The 21,543-nt window shown below is 42.7% G+C and overlaps 1 protein-coding gene across 1 annotated transcript in view; it reads right to left on the reverse strand.

Annotated features, from left to right (window-relative positions):
- Window positions 1–4,330: 4,330 nt before the first annotated feature.
- The window catches only part of PKHD1 (PKHD1 ciliary IPT domain containing fibrocystin/polyductin), a gene marked incomplete at its 3' end in the record, with an annotated part of 174,009 nt that continues 156,796 nt past the window's right edge, over window positions 4,331–21,543 (reverse strand). The window contains exons 49-51 of the mRNA XM_009644601.1: window positions 15,911–15,976; window positions 14,118–14,237; window positions 4,331–4,468 (exon numbers count right to left, since the gene is read on the reverse strand). Of these exons, the coding sequence (XP_009642896.1) occupies window positions 4,331–4,468; window positions 14,118–14,237; window positions 15,911–15,976 (324 nt within the window). The remainder of the gene's footprint in view (window positions 4,469–14,117; window positions 14,238–15,910; window positions 15,977–21,543) is intronic.

A 21,543-nucleotide genomic window follows, 5' to 3' on the forward strand; every position in this document is an offset into this window, starting at 1 on the left:
CACCCTGCAACAGCTGTTGTATATAAGAGCAAGGAAATCTCTGAGATAAGGTCCCCTCCCTTCCATTGGCAACTAGACTTTGCTAAGCATCTTGCCGTGACCATCTCCAGTATAGCTCTGTGTTTCCTGAATTCAAAATTCCTTGGACTCTTCCTATCCACCTTTTTTGAAAACAGTCGTATATAGTCACCAGAACGTCTGAATTGGTTTTATTCATGGTCAGCTGCATAGGCAGTGTTGGTTCTCCTTCCCAAGCTGTTCCTTCAGCTGTTCAGACCGCACTCTGCAAAGAAGACTGTAAAAGCAGCTGTAAATGAGGAGACATCACATGGGTTCCTCTTACAGGCGGTGTGCCAAATAAACAGGAGAGATGAGACAGACGGCTGCGGAGTAGGAACCAACAGCCAGAAGTGAGAGATGAATGTCCAAGGAATAAGTGAGACAAGCAGGATAGGATTTAGCTGCCTAAATGTAGATGTCTAATGCTGCCTGAGAGTCCTAACACCCTCCAAATCCATTATGTGAGGTTGGTAGATACAAAACAGGGATCAAGGACAGAACAGTGGCTTTTTAAGGAGAGGCTGGAGGCCAGATGGCATGCCTGAAGGTGCCCAAAGTGATGTAAAATCCTTATAGTTAGGCAGCTGAACCATGTTTCCGAGGAGATTCATATACCCACATTTAGGTTTCTTAATGCAGATGTTTCCATGTTCTCTGGCTGTCTGACTTAACAAAGATCAGCCAATACAGTGTAGACTGTAACTTGCTCTAGATACCTGTATTGGCCAGTCCCATTGACTGGAGTGGCTTCACTGACTGGGTTGGTTACACCTCTACTGAAACAGCCAGCTCACATGCTGGTGTCCACAAGTTAAGCTTAAATTTGGGTGTCTTAAACATAGGAACCAAATCCCTTCCCTACGTGATACAATCCGTTAAAAGAAAGGAAGTGGCTTGGAAAGGGTAAAGACCAAACAGACGGAGGCTGAGAGATAATTGAAGGGGACGCAGGTGGTGCAATGAACTTTTCAAACCATTTTTTCTGTGATCAGGGATGAAAAATTGCTCTCAATACATCCACAGTATTCCATCTTCATACAAGCTGAATAGCTGTGCAGGAATGGTATGTGACTGCAGGATGGGACTCAGATCACAGCTAAATATGACGGGACCCACAGAGCAGAGATATTGGAGAAGCTGGAAAAGATAGTCAGGTGGTGAAACTCACTTATGTCCTAATTGTGGTTATAAGGCTGAGCATTAATCATCACTAACACATGGCCATTTTATGAAGTACAGCGATTAACCCTTTGGGAAGTCAGTATGGGGGTTCTTACTAGTACTGAAAAGAGGGGGAGTGAATGCATTAGAGCTCTGTTACCACAAGCAAGATAAGAGACATCAGAAATGTCTGGGGTTTCATCTCCAGACAATCAAGCCATGAGCTAATGATGACCTTAGGCTTCTTGCCTCAAATGAGTGACATGACTGACAAGCAGCCATCACGAGATATGCAAAAAAGAATGTGACAAGTTGAAACTAAAACGAGAAATCCTATCTGGATAATTACTTGGCAAGTTCTACTATAAAAAGCAAAAATAGCCTGCCAGAAAAAAAAAGCAGCTGAATACAGTGGAGTTCAGGATGAGTCCAATGGATCAATTTGTGCAAAACGAACTTCAGCATTTTTTGCAGCCTTATCAGGAGCTGAGGGCTTTGTTCAGCAGTGGAACAGGGCATTTTCTGTGCCTATCATCTGTGCTTTAATGCTGACTTACGAGTTAAAATGAATGGAACCACCCTAGCAAAGAAACGAAAAAACCCCTCTGAGATGTTGAGCTCAACATTTCCTTTCTTATTCTGACACAGGTGTGCTAATGCTATTTAGCAAATCACTTAATCTCGCTGAACCTCAAACTCTCCTTCTATAAACTGGAAAAATACCTATTCTTTTTACAGGATCACAACACAGGGAGATAGAAATAAAGAGTGTTTCTAAAATGTTATTGCAAATATCACCATCAAAGAAGAGACTTTGAAAGTTTAAGAGAAAGAAGCAGCTCCCCCTCTGGAGCTAGGACTACTGGAGAAGAAGCAATCAGATGGTCTCCCTGGGTCCAACAACACTGGAGGGCTAAGAGCACCCAGAGGAATTACTGTGGGGATAGATCCCCACATTTTACTTCTAGGTTGTCTGAGAGCTCTGACAGAGTTATTGCAGCCCTTTACAGAGTTCTCATCAGTTCACATCTCCCACCGATTCTGTTGATCATAATTCACACTGGGTACATTGAAGAGGAAAGCGATGACAAACCCTCTAGGAACAAAGGTATCCCAAGAATTCTGATCTCCCAACTGTTGCTGAATTTTCTCGTCCCAGTTTCCCTGAAAATAATTGTTTTAAAAAAATGGGTTAGGTTCTTGCTGATGTTTCATAAACTCCAATTTTACACTATTTGTCCCCCTCTGTTACATATTTCTCATCATCACTGAGTTCCTGTATACTTACAGTCATACTTTACCATCTGATTTTTTTTCCCTGCAGATAAGATGCCAAGTGCTCTGAAGGGCACCAAAGCCCAAGATTTGTTTGTAGACCTTATCGTTGTTCTCTAGCAGTTTAAGTGAGCAAAATACTCAGGCTCTATCAGAACATCTTTGGCCCAGGCCACTGAATTAGAAGCAACAGCATGTGACCAAAGATCGCTGTGCTGAAAACAGGGCATGGAGAAGTTACACAACAGGGAGGACCTGGGGATTTGGCTCACATGATGTCAACCTCAGATCCTGCTCAGGCAATGCTGAATGCTGATGTCCACATCTATTAAATCTGTTTACTAAACTGTCTCATTATCTATTTTATGTCAGGATTTCTTTAGGATGTGGTAGAATTGGACAGATGGGCTTCAAAACCTTCCTTTGGGCATGGAACAGTCAGGATTAGACAGATGGGCTCCAAGAAGTTACCTTTAGGCCTTGAACACATGGGAAGAGAAAGAGGAAGGGAAAAAAAAAAAGCATGCTCTCCCAGTATTACAAGCAAGCACAGAAGCCAGTATAAGATGCAGGAAACTTGCAGTGTCTCTACCCACCCAGCATGTCACAGCTGAAACTAGAGCAAGGGTACTTCTCCAGAAGACGCTGGACTATGATTTAACAGCTGCAAATACCTGTTTGGCTTTTAATATCATTACTACTCACAGATGTGCTGGAGGGGAGTTTGTGCAGCAAAGAAGTGCCTCAATGTTTTTTAATAAGTGTTTTTAGCAATGAACACATGCTTTTTCCTAAAACCAATATGAAACAACATTCAAACTACAAAAGAGTGTAAGTAAGAAATGACTGAGAACTCTTTTAAGTATATATATGCATTAACCTCCCAGATTAGGCTTTCAAGTCCCTTTTTCCAAAGTAATACGCAAGGCAGCGAAATAACTCTTTTGGCCAATACTGTATTAACTAAACAGTCCCTCGAGATTAGCAACAAACAAATATTGGAGCAGACTTCCTCAGGAGGTGATTACCCAAACAAATTCACTTTTTAAAGTTCATGAAACCAATCTTGAGAAAGGTCAAGCAGTGATCAACAATGTGATCCCAGCATCCTAAGGATTCCTGTAAGCAAATACAATGCCTGGCTTTAGGAACCTTGATATTTAAAGGGAATTAGGTGAGTAATTACTTCTGTGTGGAAAAACAGCGATCCTGACCATTGCAAATAACATGGAACACCCCAGTGACATTGGGGACTCTGAAACCAGTAGAAGTAGGGGCAAGGTGGTACCTCCCTGAAGTCCTGGTGCTCAAATGGGGAACAAATGTGCTGAATCCAGCTGTGCCAGTTTCATGCCACTGCAGGGTTTCCAGGCACTCTAGGGATTTTCCGTGACTCTGTTTATGTTGGCTTTAAATACTTCTGTGTCACCTAGAATGTGTCTTACTAATGCCCACAGACACCAGGCACTGCCTGAACGCTACGGTAGGAATTACTGTCTCATAAAGCAACACCGCATGAAGTAGGGAGGACTTTTAGACATATCAGAGAAAGTCTCAGCCACAACGAAATCAGGAGTATTGCCATTAACTTCAGTGGGGTGAAGACAGCAGTGTTTGTAATATGTTGCTGTAAACCGAACAGGTAATTAGCTCCAGTGGATAATCATTGTGCTTAACACGGATTCTGGGGGTCCACATTGCAGATATCCGGATAGCTATGTGGCGTTATGATGGCCACTATGTTTATAGTAACACTACACAGTCTTTCTTCCCACTTTCTCTCTTAAGAGCAGAAATAAACCCCAGGCATCCAGAAGATAGGCTGCTCACTTACCCATTTTCAGCGTACCCCCCACCACCACGATACAGGCTGCACTCAGGACATTGCTGGAGTTGCTGGGGAACTCAAGGGTCCCCAGGACATAGAGACCTCTCAGAGGGGGAAGAGCCGTATCCACCAGGATGGTCCGGTCTGAGAAACAAAACAGAGGATTGTTTAGAATAATGGCAGCCTATCGACACTACTTGCCAAAAAGTGTGGCATGGATGGGAAGAACGTTAACTTTGCTTGAGTTTTGCTTTATTTAGATTGTTTTTGCTTAGAACTACTGGAGCAGGGCTTGTGTGTTTACGAAGCATCCACAACCAGAGCCTCATCTACCACTGAGGCTCCATGGTGTGGCTGTGATCTGATAAATGAATAATAATGTATTTCCAATCATATTGTTGCATGCTTAAGGCTCATCAAATGTTGCTTAAACCTTTAATTATGCATGCGAAGGGCAGCAAGTTAGAGACATGTTAGTCTCACTGTTTATGAAAGTAAACCGTGATCACCCAGTGCAATGAAACAGGACTAAGTTAAGCAGCGTCCAGACAGCATTTTTCCTTCATGGCAAGGATGAGAACAAGATTGATGGCAGTGAGAAAATCCAACGTTGTCAAAGAGGTGCTTCATGGCACAGAGAGCTTGCAAGTCCCAGCCTTGTCAACAGCAGTGATCAGGGTGACAAGCTGAAGTCACACACCATAACCCACCTTGAACAACACCCTGTCCCTGCTTTTCCCTCTCTGCAGTTTGGCTTTGCTCCCTCAGATTTTGTGGATAAAAGCACACCTCTTCCCTTCCAACCAAGAGGAATGCTGTGCTTACATCTGCAGGAAGCCAGACTTCACAAATGGTGTTCCCCAGGGCTCAGTACTGGAGTCACTTCTGTTTAATACCTTTATTAATGATCTGGAGGAGGGGGTTGAGTGCATCCTCAGTAAATTTGCCAAAGACACCAAGTTGGATGGGAGCGTTGATCTGCTTAAGGGTGGGAAGGCTCTACAGAGGGATCTGGACAGGCTGCATCGATGAGCCGAGGCCAATTGTGTGAGGTTCCGCAAGGCTCAGTGCTGGGTCCTGCACTTGGGTCACCACAACCCCATGCAAAGCTACAGGCATGGGGAAGAGTGGCTGGAAAGCTGCCCAGCGGAAAAGGACCTGGGGGTGTTGGTCGACAGGTGGCTGAATATGAGCCAGGAGTGTGCCCAGGTGGCCAAGAGGGCCAGCAGCATCCTGGCTTGTATCAGGAATGGTGTGGCCAGCAGGAGTAGGGAAGGGATTGTCTCCCTGTACTGGGGGAAGGCCACACCTTGAATACTGTGTTCAGTTTTGGGCCCCTCACTACAAGACATTTAGTTGCTGGAGTATGTCCAAAGAAGAGCAATGAAGCTGGTAAAGGGCCTGGAGCACAAGTCTTATGAGGAGCAGCTGAGAGAAGTGGGGTTGTTTAGCCTGGAGAAAAGGAGGCTGAGGAAAGACCTTACCGCTCTCCACAATTACCTGAAAGGAGGGTGTAGTGAGGTGGGTGTCCATCTCTTTTCCCAAGTAGCAAGTGATAGGACAAGAGGAGATGGCCTCAAGTTGCACCCAGGGAGGTTTAGATTGGATATTAGGAAAAAATTCTTCACCTAAAAGGTTGTCAAGGATTGGAATGGGCTGCCCAGGGAAATCGTTGAGTCCCCATCCCTGGAGGTATTTAAAAGCCGGGCAGATGAGGTGCTTGGGGACATGGTTTAGTGGTGGGATGGCAGGGTTAGGTTAACAGTTGGACTCAATGATCTTAAGGGTCTTTTCCAACACAACTAATTCTTTGATTCTGTGATTCTCTAATTCTTTATTCACAGGACTACTTATTCCCTATTAATAATTTAGTTTACACTGACCAGGGGAAGCACCATACCCTCAGATCCTTAAGGACAAAACAAGGAGCATATTTTTATATTACAGAAGAGAGTGGGGACTGTTGTTGATTGAGCACAATAACAGCATCACCGGTGCCTCCTAAAGCTGCAAGTCTACAGCCTGTGAATCTTTTAAATGCCACTTAAGCTTTCCAAGTAGGACATGAGGACAGACATAAATGGTGCATCGTTTCGAGGTAGCCCACCACACAGAGGTGAATTCCACCCTCAGGACCCATTTGATGCTCTTTGATGTCACTGGGAGCTTTTCAGCTGATTGCACTGGAAACCACCTCTGGTCCTTAAATTGTGGTATCCAGCTCACTCTTTTCCTTGTTGACAAGAGTAACGGTTTCCTGGTGTGGTGCATCTTTGAGTCAGTAGATGCCCCTGGAAGAAGGAAAAGCAAGGTATTTCCTTAGCAAAGGGTTCACTGAGGTGATCTAGTTGTGACTTTCATAAAGTAGCTTGCAGAAAATAAGAATCTTCAACATGATGGCAACAGCCAAATCCTACCCAAAGATTTGATGTGACTTTTGTTGATGTCTCATCCCCTTATTGGAAGGCACAGATATACAAAACAGTAGAGATTAAGGAATACAGGTTTTGACAGAGCAGTGGGAATAGGCCACTTGAAATGCTTTTGGTATGGAACATAGGAAGAGCCATGCAGTGTCTTGGGAAGTGGATCAACTACTTCACAGTTTTACTTCTGCCTATAGTCATTAGCAACTACTTTGGATGACAACACAAATGACCAATCAGTAGGTAGCACAGTGAAAGTCCTTTCTCCAAAACATGTAATTAGGGGCTGACTCAAGCCATTTAGCACAAAGGTTTAAGAACTGTTCCAAGCCCTGTTTGCAAGAAACATAATCATAACCTATATAAAACATACTCAGAAGTGGACTGAAAAAAAATATGAGTAGGCAGTCTTTAATATTAGTTTTCCCTGGGTTTTAACTCTTTGGTTTTGCAGCCCTGAAGTCTCACAGCTTCCAGGGATAAGAAACTTCGGCACAGTCCAGGGTCCTGGGTCTGCTTGCGGATTTGCTTGTCTCTTCTACATATATGTTCCTACTCTCTCTCTTTAACTCAACCTTCCTGTCTCTCCCTTTCCTATTTTTTTTTTTTTTCCTTCTTTCCCTCTGGACATCAGCCAGGGACACCTTGAAAGCCCAGGACCTCTGTACTCTGCCAAGTACTGCAGCAACCCCTGGTTACTTTGAACACCTCATCTCAAAAGAAATTCCCTGTGTCCTTGGACTGAAGCATCTTCCAAGCATGTAAAATTTTCAGAGCATTCAGATGTAATAAGTCTCTACAGAGCAAGTGCAATCTTTTTTCCCCCTAAATCTCATACTGTTAGCACCTGATACATTTTTACAGGCATGAAGAAACTCCTGTCTATAATCTCTTTACAGGGCAGGTATAGTCCTATGCCCTGCAGAGCTGAGAAGTGAAGGCACAGTTTGTGAGGATATGAAACAGAGAGAGGAGAATAAGGGGGAAGATGTTGTTAAAATGATATCTCTCAGACAGAAGGGGAATCTAGTTTGTGAAATCACAGCTCAAGAATGTGGCAAAAAGCAGCAGTTGACAAAGGCCATAAGTATATTCATCAAACACAGACTGAAACATTTTTACAAGGAAAAGAAGAAGCGCTCCTAGGCATACCATTTATATGTCAAATTTCAGTCTAGAACAGCTATTTTTGCTGAGTTGCACATCTTTCTAAAAAAGGCTTTATAAAGGAAATGCTGACTGCTCTGTAACTGCAGCATCACATATGTGAGCCTCGAAACACAGGAGTGAGAAAATCCCCCATGCAGAGATACCTCTGCAAACCTATACTTTCCTCAGTTTAAAAGAACAACACTCCGGAGCGTGAAGTCTTTGGGGGGTGAAATGTTGCTCCGTAGAAACAACAGAATGCTCCTTTGAGGAAAAAAAGTCCTTCCACACCTGAGGAGAAAAGCAAACAGATTCAAAGGAGACTTCCTTACACGGTCCTTATAGAATACACTCAGTTATGTGGTAGAGGGAGATGATGACAAATGGGTTAAAATCATAAACTTTAGGTCACTGAGCTCAAGGGATTTACCTTCAGAGAACTACAAACTGCAGTTGGTTTTCTCCCATTAAGACATTCACATAACAGCAAGCAACCACTTCCAGCAAACCATAGCATGAGCCTGAAAACAGGGCTACATTTCATTATACATATACTTTCTTCAGACAAAAGCGCACAGGTATGCCACAGTCTTAATGTTCAGACGTACAATACTGAGAAGTCGCTAATGACTCCAGCAATGACACAAAATGCCTTTGATCAGCCGCATCTCTATATAAAACACCATAGCATGCCATTGAATGGAAATCAGGCACAACAGAAGAGCTATTATATGAGATACAGTACTTCAGCATTCATCTCTTCAAACAGAAAAAGTTCAAAGAAAATCAAAATCAGAAAATGAATAACAGAGTGAATTCCACCACTGGAAAGGAAAAAAAAAAAAAAAAAAAAGAAGAGAGAAATTGCCAGAGGCTACATGATATCATATCAATACCCTTCAAAACAGCATTCCATCGCCCGGAATTATAACACGTTCTCCTTCCACCCAGAGCGGGCTGCGTCAGGAGTGTGTCACACTGAAAACCGTAAACCAAAGCCCTGAAAATCCAAGGGCTTGAGAAGCTAATGCCACTGCTGGCTGCCAGAATGGCATGACTAAACTCATCCAGCTTGTTTTTCAAGGTGGTGGGACTGCTGAAGTCTGACGCATGCAAGGGGTCCTTGTGGGATGGCTGTGGCTCTGGAGAATGAACCTCCAGAGATAAAAGCACAAGCTGTTGCAGCCTGAGCTGAAAATTTCCAACTACAGCTGGGAGACACTTGTATCCACTAAGGAGTCAGACATTGAGGAGACTTTCAACACACCGACACTAAAAGTCACTTTGTCATGAGGGACCCACCTCTGTTGCAATTCATCCTTGTACAGAGAAGTTTATGAACCCCTGAAATCTCACCAATGCTTTCAAAACAGGACAAAAAATGGAGTAACTTAGTACACAACCATAATCTCCAAGCCCTCCAGAAAGCACCTTCTAAATGTGAAGCAGACACCAAGCAGTGACACAAAATCTTGGGGTTTAATATGAACATTTTGCTAATAGAGGTGTTTTGTAGCTTGTCAAATTTTCCTGAGTCCAGCCCATGAGGCAGCCCTAGTTGCTAAATAAGAAAATTGAAGCTTTCCTTAGCTAAGTTTAGGCGGTGCCTCCAGTGAACTCTGGGAATCCACATTCATTCAGAGTTTTCAACACAGTGTCAGGCCCCGACCAAAGTCTTCCCCTGCACTTCTTCACACTAGAAATGAACACTGAACATCTATTATTTGTTTTTATAAGACTCTAAAACTGTACTTTGGGGGCTGAAAGGACTAACTCAGTAATGTAGAGCATACCAGAAGTAGGCCCATGGCTTGGCTTTCTACCAGAAAATCATTGTGGATGGCTACAGAGAATTCTAAGTAGAGAATTGTTAAGTAACTAAAAGACAGCGGAGAGTGAGAGACAGCTGTATCTCCCCAGGAGTGAATCACAAACACTTATTTTTGTGTGTATGGCAGCACAAAGTTTGGGTGGTTTGCAGAATGTTTGTTCTCATGAGAATGAACTCTCACTTTCCTGTAGCCATGTGGAGTTGTTCTGAGTTTAGCAGGATATACACAAGCCGGTGGAAATGGGAAGAGAAACATCCATAAAATGCTGTGATTAAACATCAATTTTAAAATTATCAATTGCATTTTAGATTTTGGACCCAAGCAAGGGGTTGACTTTCTTGCAGCTGGAAACTCATATACATGCTTGTGCCAGCAAAGCAAGATATGACAAATGGACTGAAAACTCATCTTGCCTAACCACGTTTTAGGTGCCTTCATTTGAGCAACATATCCAATACCCTTACCACACCAATGATGGCTATGACTCCAATTTAAGACCCTGCACTCTGTTGACTCCCACTCCCAATAAGTGGGAGCCCACTCCAAGCCAGCAAGAATGAAGAGGGAGAGTAAAAAGAAAGTAGAAGGAGTATGATCAGAAAAGGCAGGCATGTAATAGAGCAGTTGTCTCTCAAAATAGATTGGGGGATAAACAGTTTGTGTTCACGTTCTTGGGCTAAAATTGAAGGATAATTCCAGAAAGGCCCTGGAGAGGAGAATTGTTTCTGCTCACCAACTAAACACACACATCTACTCTAGTGATAGGAACTAAGAGATTTTTATGGCTGATAGGAAGGCGGCAGTGACAGCGTATGGTTCTCCACTGGTCCAAGCAGGTAGTGCATTTTCACGAATCATTTACCTCTTTCCTATTCAACTATTAAGTATTTTGTTGTGGTTTTGCTGTTCAATACAGCTCCCCTGAAGAGCAGAGGCAGTTTTGTTGTACTTTGTGGAGCACCCTGCTCTAAGCAGCTGAACTCGGCGATTCAGAACTGGGAATTCCCAGGGTCTCATCCTGCTCAGGCAACAACTTGTGTTCTGGTTTGAGGCAACCTTTACTGTCCTGGCCCCTCAATTTCTCATAGGCAGAGAACATTCCTGTCCATGGTAAAACACAGATCATATCTACTAGTCCAACCCTTACCCTGCTGCCTCCCAACTAGTAGGCACCAGCATGCGAGAGAGAATTCCTGTCCCACATCCTTCAGTGCAGAAATTCCCCAGTTAAACTGACCAAACCACCGCTGCTCTAAATTCGGGAGACGTTAGTTCTGACCCCAAAGGCTGTGCGGTCATGCTGCACAGCGCCAGGCCTGAGCTAATGAGCTTTTCCTCTCAGGAGAGCTAATTAGTTCTGGTGTACCAGCATGCTGATGCAGCGGTATTGTTTCCAGTCCTAGAACTAGATTAGTTGGGCTGGGCTGTGGGCAGCAATGTGCAATGATTCAAGGGCAGCTTAGTCATAAAGGGCCCTGTGGTATGTGACAAAGGCCATGGTTAATATCTCACAGGGTAGCTAAAATCAGTTATTTTATCATGAGGTTTACACTCACCCTTGCGGGAAGCACAGAGGAGTTTTATTCATAGGTGAGTTTGCAGTGCACCAAAGGACCATCACAACCTCAGCATCCAGCCCCTACACTCTTAATCTAATCTAAACAACAGAACTCTAAATCCTTAGACAACCCCCTTTTTTTTTTCTTTATTTCTTACTTTCTCATTCTGTGTAGACTGTTATTTACCTCCAGTGACCATCTTAGCACACCCCACATAATTAACTCACTGTCAGTGCAGAGACCTTAGCTACTGGTGCCACCTTTGTGCCTCTTCATATCTGCACCTGACATATGGCTTTGAACACTGAAATAATTTGGTCTTTTGACAATCATGGGCTCATATTGGTGAACTGCTTATAACGTGATACACAAGAAACTGAAACAGATCATCTGGTGTTGTGTCTGGCCTTGTTCTTGGAGAGCTATGAAGGACAAAATACGCAATGGCATGCAAAATTCAACACTGGCAAGAGGATCCAAAAAAGAGTAAAGCACATGAGAAATGCTGCCCAGTTTAATGCCCGCATAAGGGGTCAGATATAACACAGTTGAGAGTGGAGTAGGAAACAGGGAGCACAGCACAGAAAGGATGCTGTGTTTCTGAATGGCAAGCAGGCACAGGTTTAACATGAAGTACCAGTGAGGTGGCTGGAGTAATGTTGCTGGAAGAGGAAAGCAAGTCTGGTGTTTTGAGTGCTACATTTGGACTTTGGAGATTGAGGGTCAATCCCCTGTTCTGGTACAGCTTCCCAACTGCAAGACCTTTATATGGATGTTAGTGTTGTTTATACCAGAAATAGATGTAGACCTTCACATCATGATTCAGAGGACATATATTAATGGCAGACTAGGTTCATATCTCAGGTGCTGCTGAACGTGCTCTGGAGAAATGAGGTTCAGGCCTTATGGCACCTGAACTGAGCTGTCTGATGGGACCTAGATGTCTAAACTCCCACCTTAGTAAATTCATTTAGGCATTTAATACTATCTGAAATGCCCTTGGATATTTGAGACCTCACACAGGACTGGCAAATATGACATAGGGGACATCTGTGACCACCTAGGATTTCACCTGGCTAGGCAAGATGTTCCTGGAGTGCTTCAAAGAATGATAGATATCTTCAAATAAGCAAGTGACTTGAGCCCTGGAACTCTACATAATACCATCAGAGAAGTACAACTCAGTTCACATTAGATACCCACATTTGGTCATCTCAGTTACTCCTCCAGCTCTGCTAACTGTAATGACAAGGAAGAGGTTAAGGTGCCTAAACATATGTGCTTACTGTTACCTTAGGTGCACATAGGACACAGGACCTACAGGACATAAACAAACCCCTAGAGGGACATTTATGTGCCTTCTCTGGCCTCTGAACTTACAAACACTTAACCACATTTATGCTAGTGAGATGACAGAACTGAAAAAAACACGTTTTTCTTGTTGGATAGGAAATAGGGACCTAATCAGAAAATGGAAATTATCCACTCTTCAGTATAATGTAAGCTCCCCCTCAAGAAGTGAAGAAAAGTATTATTTCAAACAACATGGGGGTTTTTAATGTTTGTCAGAAAACTGAAGATTGAACTAATTATTCATTGACGGTTGAGCATAATTCTTAATTTAATCTGAAATTATATATATATATATTATTTTTAATGACACAGGACAGAGAAGTCCTAACTATGACTGAGGCTCCACGCCCAAATGCCAACACAAAGCAACAGAAACTTCCTTCCACAAAGACTTCATAAACCAAAACCAGGTGGAAGAGGAAGAGACATGGAGCAGTGTTATCCCCATTTCCAGAAGTAAAGCTGTGGTAGGCAGAGAGACTTATCTGGTTTCAAATAAATGAGAAGGAGCCAGAACAATGTCCCAGAGTATTTCAGGTACATACTGCACAGTATTCATAGGATCATACAATAATTACATCTGAAGGAACCTCAGGAGATCATCAAGTCCAACTGCCCAATGAGAGCAGGGCCAGCTATTAGGTAAAAAGGTTATCACAAGTTCTTTCCTCCAGATTTCATTGCAAGTTGACTAATATTTTTGCTAGAATTCAAAAGGTTGTTCATGCAAAATGTTGTAAACTGAGCTGGGATTTAAATGTAACTCAAGTCTGAGGATGAAATACAGGCATAGGCTAAAAAATCTAGGAGGCATCCACAGCAAATGGATTGAGAGATTATCATTGATAGTGGGAATTGAAACAGGAAAATAAAATTTGAGGGTGCCCGAGCACTGGCACAGGCTGCCCACGGGAGTTGTGGAGTCTCCTTCTCTGGAGATATTCAAAGCCCACCTGGACACTGTCCTGTGCCCCGTGCTCTGGGTGAGCCTGCTTGAGCAGGGTGGTTGGACTGGATGATCTCCGGAGGTGCCTTCCAAACCCTGACATTCTGTGATTCTGTGAAAATGGAAGGTGGCATAATTGTGGAAATATAAAATATGCTCCCTGCACAAAACACAGAGAAGTGGGTCAAGAGATGAGCTCTTTGTGAGCTGTGATTTTGGGTCTTGTAATTTTTCTCCTCCAGAAATAAAGTCCCTGCATATAATTAGGCTTCAATATCAGTATGAGTAAGTAAGTGTGTGTGTGTGTTTGTGTTGTGTAAATGGAAAAGAATGGCTCTTCTGTTCCAGAAATCACACTTGCGTACCATAGCCAAGATTTCAATATGACAAGGAACAAATGTGGTGTCCTGCACACACTAGAATGGTCAGTAGTGACAAGGAGCCCATGTTGCAACACAAATACATATCCTAATGTAAACAGACCCCAGCACCCCTACAGAAATTATACACCTTTCCTTCCTTCCTTACTAGGTAGGATGATGACATCTTCCCCAGGGCCTGGGATGCTGTGGTTGAATCCACCCCAGCCTTTTTCCACACCGTTCCATGTCTCTGGGTGCGACCATTTCAAGACAGCATCAGAAGAAACTACAAAACAGGACATACAGAAGCAGAATTATCATTTTCAGTAGCTGGGAGAATTACCATTTCTTTGTCAGTCAAGCATCTTTGGCATTAACATCCCCCTTTTGTCACTGATGAAGCAACACTAACTGCTCTTTGTTATCTTCCACACTTCAAGGAAGCTGCTGGATGGGAAAAAAGAACTCTCCCAGGACCATGTTTTCAAAGCTAAAGGGCAGGGAGATAGCTGAAAAAAAAAAAAAGATTCACATTCTTTGGGACCCATCAAAAGCAAAGCAAAGCTTGAGGTTTGTCATACTTAGCTTATGATACGCCTTGCGAATATGCTTCACAGGCAATGGCTTTTTATTTATGCCATCCAAAGCACTGAGCACTTTGAACACAACATTAGGATAAACAAATGAAAACAAAAGCCAGTCACCTGTTCTTGGATCAAAATGATAACCAACCCTACCAGAAAGGGCTAACTCTTCTCTTCATGTATTTTTTCTCCCCCGGTGCTCTAGAAAGCAGATTGAATTCCAGTATGGGAATTTCCATACTTTCCTAAAGTACGAAAGATTTTAAAAAATGAGTGACCAACTCTCAGAAGCTTGTTAGCCCTCAGAAAAGCAGGAGTCTTCCCATTTCAAAGGATAATGAAGACCTGCCCTGGAAAACCAGCGTGACTGAGATGCTCCTGCTCATTCCCCAAAGATCTGGTTTTCAGCTCAATCCGAAAGGAAACTTCTGAGCTTTAATATGAGGGAGAAATTAAATTGACAAAATGTAGGTGCTTAACTTGCACTTATATTTTAGGCAGGTAATGAGCCAGTCTTCATAAATTAATTGCCTAAGTTTGCTCTGCCATTAAGAGAGGAAGGAAAGCCTCCAGGGAGAAATCCTGTACACTAAATTTAGTAAGCCCTAAACTAACGCAGGCAGGGCCTCCCTCTGGAGGCCTCTACAAGCACCTACCTCTGTCCTACCACTGTGAAGGATATTCTGGCTTTTTTTTTTTTTCTTGAGGAGGGCTTCATTGGGCATTGAAACTACAGGAGCAAGCTGACGCCTAAGGGTGGGGGGCTAGACCCTGCGCAGTAGCATTGTGGAGTAGAAAAATCCTCTTGTGGCCAGCACAGGGAAACATGGAAAAATTAAACCCAGATGGAGCTCCTTAAGGCTGGGTCTGTCTTTCCATTACTTGTTTGTTCAGGAGCAACACTCTGCAAAAAGGTCCCTAAACCTTATATTGAGTTTTTAACTAAGTGATTAATGTTGTTAATACGCAAGGCAGCTATGCAACTAAGACCAAACTTTGGAGGTCTTCCCTTTCTCTGCTGTATTTTTCTGTCTGGTTCGACATGTAGCTGTGCAGTAATGTCAGACTATTACACTAAGATCACTATGGAGCACTAAAATACACCATCGTCTTACATTCTCCATGACCTTTCTGATCTGCTATGGTATTTCTTAACAAAAGTTTATAGTCTTTTATGCCGTGGAATCATACATTTATCATCAGCAAAGGTAGATATGGTTCAATGAAATGCCTGAATGAATGCCAAGAGCCCCTGTTGGGTTGATAGATGTACAAAATATTGAAGTGAAAAATAGCAATCTTTTTCTGAAAAAGCAGTAAAAAAGAAATGGTGTGCCTCCCAGACCAAGCCTTTCAGACACAGACCGTCACGCACCTGGGGTAGGGACAGCCGCTCTTTCCTTCTCTTTCAGTGTGACCTGAATCAAGTCAGCTCCTGTGACTGAACACAGAATTTTAAGGAGTTACAGCAAGGCCTTATAAATTAACACAAAAAAAAAAATCACAGTGAATCCATTGCTACGTGTGATTTCCTCACAACATTTTATATTTCTAATAAACTTTTTTTTTAAGAGTAACTATACATGTTTTCTAAGCATTTTTGTCTTTTTTATACTTTAGGAAAGGATTAAACAAATACATTTTAATTTACAGATACAGAGGGTCTCAAGACAACTCATTAGAAAGAGCTAAAAGAAAACATCCAACAATCAGAAATTCTAGGCTGGAACACAAATCTCATTTATCCCACTATAAATCCACAGCAGTTCCACTAACACAAGCAATATTACACCACTGAATGCATAATGTATTAACTGGCTCAAACAGCAAATTACAGCTTTTGTTTTGTAGTTTGGTTTTGGTTGTTTTGCTTTTTTTTTTTCCCCCCCAAACCTGGTATCTGAGAAAGATGCTTTAATTAGTCAGACTTTATAGACTGAAGACAGGGACCCTGCGTTCTCTACTGTGAAAAGAGGTCAGAAGCAATTATCACAGTTGTAACCTTTGTGCCGGTGTATTGGCAGCAGGAGAAGGACCAGGATAATGCAAATCAAACTAAGAGGAGCAGGAGAAAACTGCTTCAAGACCCAATTAAAAGGCAACCTCCTCTCCATCTCCAGTGGCGCTTCCTTTCAGTCACCAGACTGGAACAACCATAGGTTAAAACAGAAATGCTCTGACAAAGAGATGAATCTCCTGTACACTGCCCAACCCCTTAAAATGTCATTGGAAGATTTTTTGTGGGTAGAAGAATTGGAGAAATGAAGCCATTGTCAGAAGTTTCCTCAGTTCCAGAACACGTCAGGAGCTTTCCTATGTGTATATCAGCCCGCCGATGGGATTTCACGCCATATTGTAATTTACTTATTTTATCTTTAAACAAGTCTCTGTACTTTTAAATTGTGAAAACCGTCCTTCCCTACCTCCCTCCTTTTCTCCCAGTGCAACTGAGCAAATTTAAAATAACTGAGGTTCATTAATTTTAAGTGTTCAATAAATTAGTATGAATAATCAAAAAACTTGATTCTTTCTGATAATTACTATTTGATGTCAGTTGAAAGCACTCGATTGAGTTAGCAGCATATGCTCCTATGCCAAATGAGGCTTCCATAATTAAATAGAAACTGATTCCATGAGGTTTTTCTCATATCTGATTAATTAGTAATCAGGTGCCTCAGCCCTGTTCTTCAGTGACACCTTCTCTCCCAACGGTAGCTGTGATCTGATCCATACATCAGTCAAGCCAATCTGCCCCAAATCATCACAGACAGCTCAAACTGAACAGCCTCATGTCTTTGGGTGGCCACAAGGTGAATCTCTGAGGAGAAAGAATGACATGAAGATGCTAATTTAAAGTCTTTGACATGGGAGTTCATGTGGCTTTTAGACAATACTCTTCTATGGGTACTTTTATGGTTCTGGTGGCCTTCCTTCTCATGTATAGCAGGGCACATCAGGAATCAAAGGTGTTACATCAGTCTTAGGAAAAGTGAGAGAACCAAGCCCTGACACTACCCTTTTTTCAATAAATATATTTTGTCAAATTTTTTTTTGTTCGGGGGCTTAATTCTGCAGGCACTACAGTGCAATTGTCTAATTAAGGATGTTTGTATTGTTCAGAGAAAAGCTGTTCTAATTAACTCCTGAGGGGACATAAAACTTGATCGATATGCTATATAGACCTCATAAAATTGTTCAATCCCCTTACACAGTGAAGAAAGGAACCGTTAAGACTTAACTCAGTACACTCATGTCCAGAGTCAGGGCAAGGATAAAAGTTTCTCATATTTGGAGTGTCATCCAACTACAGAGCATGACAATTCCAACCATTATAAGTCATTTATAGGCTCTACATGAGTGGAGGAATTAGGGGTGGAATTCTCCACAGCCCTGCAACTTGCACAATTATTTATGTTGATGGGGTGTGAAGTGCAACAGTTGTGAATCTGTAGAATTTTGTTGCCATTTCCCACAAATACTCCTAAAAACTAATCAAAATAGGAGAGACACAGGCCTTGGGAATAATCAGGACTACAGTGACATAGTCCTTCTGGTTTTGTTTTGCTGCCGAGAATGTTATCATTGTTTCTGTATAGGACAGGAAGAGATACAGGCAATGCAGACAAAGGACGTCATTAGTAAACATTGAATTAAGGTGACTCTTCACAAAATGTAGTTATAAGGCTCCAGGGTTTAGTTGTATAAAACCTTTATAAGGCTCATCAATTTTCTGTCTTATTACAGCTCTTCCTGAATGTTTGGCCTGTGAATCATAAATACAGGTCTTCTTGACGATACTCCCGGTAACTTTCTTCTGGTTCAGGGCTCCTTGAGTGAACATGAAGGAGGAGCAACTTAGTCTTTTATCAGCTTTGCAGTGACAGGGAATTTTGCCTGTGGATATTAGGAAGGGCTGAAACGAGGATAAATGGCTCCAATAGCCTGACTTACAAATAACAAGCGACTCCATGCTATTTAACATCAATTGGGCTAACATACATCACAGGAAAATCAAAACTTTTAGACAGCACAATCAACAACACAGTGAGACACACCTCTAGAAACTGGAGAACCTGGGATAGGATATTTTGTCATCCTCTACCAGGATCTGTTACAGGAGGTACCCAGAAATATGGTATCATGGGGACACTGCAGTGAGGAGAAGAGTTGTGGGGGGAAAAAAAAAAAAGATTTGGAATAATGGATGCAGATTCTTGCTTACAGCAGATTAATATTTGCAGTGGTGGAGGTGAAGGCATGAAATTACAGAATCACAGAATCCCAGACTGCTTTCAGCTGAGGTTACCCCTGCAATATGAGGACATGCAACATTTTCTAGCAGATATTTTCTGTCCAAGCACTGTGAATCACAGAATCACAGGATGTCAAGGGGCAGAAGGGCCCTCCGGAGATCACCCAGTCCAATCCCCCTGCTCAAGCAGGCTCACCCAGAGCAGGGGGCACAGGACATGATCCAGGTGGGTTGAATATCTCCAGAGAAGGAGACTCCACAGCCCCCCTGGACAGTCTGTTCCAGGGCTCTGTCACCCTCAAAGTAAAGAAGTTCTTCCTCACGTTCAACTGGAACCTCTTATGCTTCAGTTTGTCCCCATTGCCCCTTGTCCTGGTGCTGGGCACCACTGAGAAGAGTAAATTCTTCCAGCAGAGATTGCATAGTTGAAAGACCATCCCTGGCAGGATTATAAGTGCATTTTATCATCTTATTTCCTTAACTGCTACGTTCTCTGGTCTCTCTTTTGCCATGCCAGAAAGACAGGAGCTCATCCGTCAGGAGAAGGTTTATTTTTCTCTTTGTGTCTCTTACAAAGGGCACCTCTTTGCTAAGAACTGCCATTTCATTTCATGGAGACCACTGAGCAGCCCAGATGTGGTCAACTGACCTTCTGATATAGGGTGAGTTTTATGTAGCTGGAAGAAAACACTCATGCCTGTACAGCCAGTCCTCTGTAACAAATTAACTCCATTATTTACATCTTTCACCCAGGATTCTCCTTTACCCCTGAGGAATAAGTCTGCAGAAAATATCTTTGTTTATTTATTTTCTGTATTTTAATATTAGAAACAAACCTTCTTAAGGGCTTGTTTTTTCTCTTATACAAAGAAACTACAAAAACCCACAGAGTGTAAAGGAAGTGAGATCATTCTTTAGGAATTTAGAAAAGACATTAAGTGTAATCAATGTTTTTTTTTTTTTTTAAGAACTATGGAAATTGTAAACCTGCTTCTGACACAGCAGTAATGTAAGGTTGGGCCTCAGGTCCTCTTAACAACTCACACATGAGTAGCTTGAGCAAAGTCAGTAGGATGACCCGTCTCCATAAAAGTTGAGTCTACTGAAAAATGTATTTGGGGTAAATAAAAAGTTTGATGATCCTTCAGTGATGTTTTCAATAATGTTAGTGCCAAGCACTTCAATTTGAGAAAAAAAGCCAAGTGAAATCTGGAGATGGAGCAAGCCAACACGTTGTTTCATTCCAAAAGAAAATGGTTTAAACACTTCAAAAGTGAACAAAAAGGGAACAACATCTCTGGTTTTTAGCCAATTCCAGTATTGCCCAGAGACCTTAACCAAGGAGCAGTACCACACTGTGGCACCGTATGCTCATAGTTGTAAGAGACTTTAAAAGCTCATAATATTATTTTAATTTACACAGGATATTTCTCCTAAAAATGTCCCAGATATTGCAGCATGATGTTTCTTTACAGCTCCCTTGTTACAGTAAGTTTTTCTTGATTCAGCGTGGTCACGTCATGTTAGGACCACTCTCCTGAAACATGGCTGAGCCACAATCCATCAGTGTTTCAGGGAGCCACACACCAACTCCAGTCCCCATCAGTGACCTTTGAGGAACACTTGTCTCAAGACATGGGGTGCCCCAGAGAAGATCAGGATGATGCTATGAAGATGAATAATATCAGTGTAAAGCTTGGGATGTCCCAAGCTTCCTCGCCTCCCCCTCGCCCAGCATCCAGCAGGGACATGGGTTATCTATCCTTTACTGCTGATTCTTTTAAAATGGTTCGAAAAGATTATTTTCAAAGGGACTTATGGGTTAGTTAGCAGGATTGATCTGCGTAGGTAGCAGCAAGTACATTTGTTAACAGGATCATTGCATAGGTGGCCCCCATTGAAGAAAAACCCTCCATTACAATTATTTCTCCCCACTCAGCATCCCCTGCATTGTCCCATGCCAAGGTCTAATTTACAAAACTGGAAGCATGCAAAGCATCATGGCAACTTAACTCCTTTAATCCCCTCCATACGGTGTATTTTCTTGCCTTCTGTGTTAGACAGACCTTTTTTTCTCCCCCAAAGATAAACTCTTGCATGACGCTGGGCAATTTCAGATGGAAGTGGGGGCACGGAGAAAGCCTGAGCCCCACGCAAACTGCTGGCCAAGGTGGCTTCATTCAGCTGCCCGCTTCATTTGAATAACAATGTCTTCTCAATCCTGGGGTCTTCCCTCTCATTCTCTCCCTTTTCCCCTCCATGCAGGCCTGAGCAAAAGGCTGTGTGAATCCAGGAGCCTGCTTGTGAATGAGCTGGCATCTGATACGTATTTACTGACGTTAATTTTGGCTGTAATGCACCCCCGCCACTTCCCCACCGTTTGCCCTAAAAGGCTTTCTGATGGGCACAAAGGCAAAGGGTCAAAAGTAAGTTGACCCCTGCCAGAATGTACAATTATTGGAAAGAGGCAGTACACCAGCAGCTGTCGAAACCCCACTGGCGCGGCGAAGGCTTTCCAAAAGTCGGAGGATGACTAATACGCTCGAGCTCTCCCCTCCGCCCTGCAAGAGCCGGCTACTTTCTGCAGAAAGAATTATGGCCCTCCCGAGCAGCTGCAATAATTGTCTTCTCATTGTCCCCCAGCCCTCCCTCTGCCACCCCCTACAAGTGCCCATTGTCGGTGTGGAGTCAAGTGATTATATGCTTGGGCTGATGCTGTTTGCGCCCAGCTGCCTGACTGCTGACACACGAGCTCC

Source organism: Egretta garzetta, unplaced genomic scaffold (assembly GCF_000687185.1).
Source record: "Egretta garzetta isolate BGI_Z169 unplaced genomic scaffold, ASM68718v1 scaffold628, whole genome shotgun sequence".
Classification (NCBI taxonomy): domain Eukaryota; kingdom Metazoa; phylum Chordata; class Aves; order Pelecaniformes; family Ardeidae; genus Egretta; species Egretta garzetta.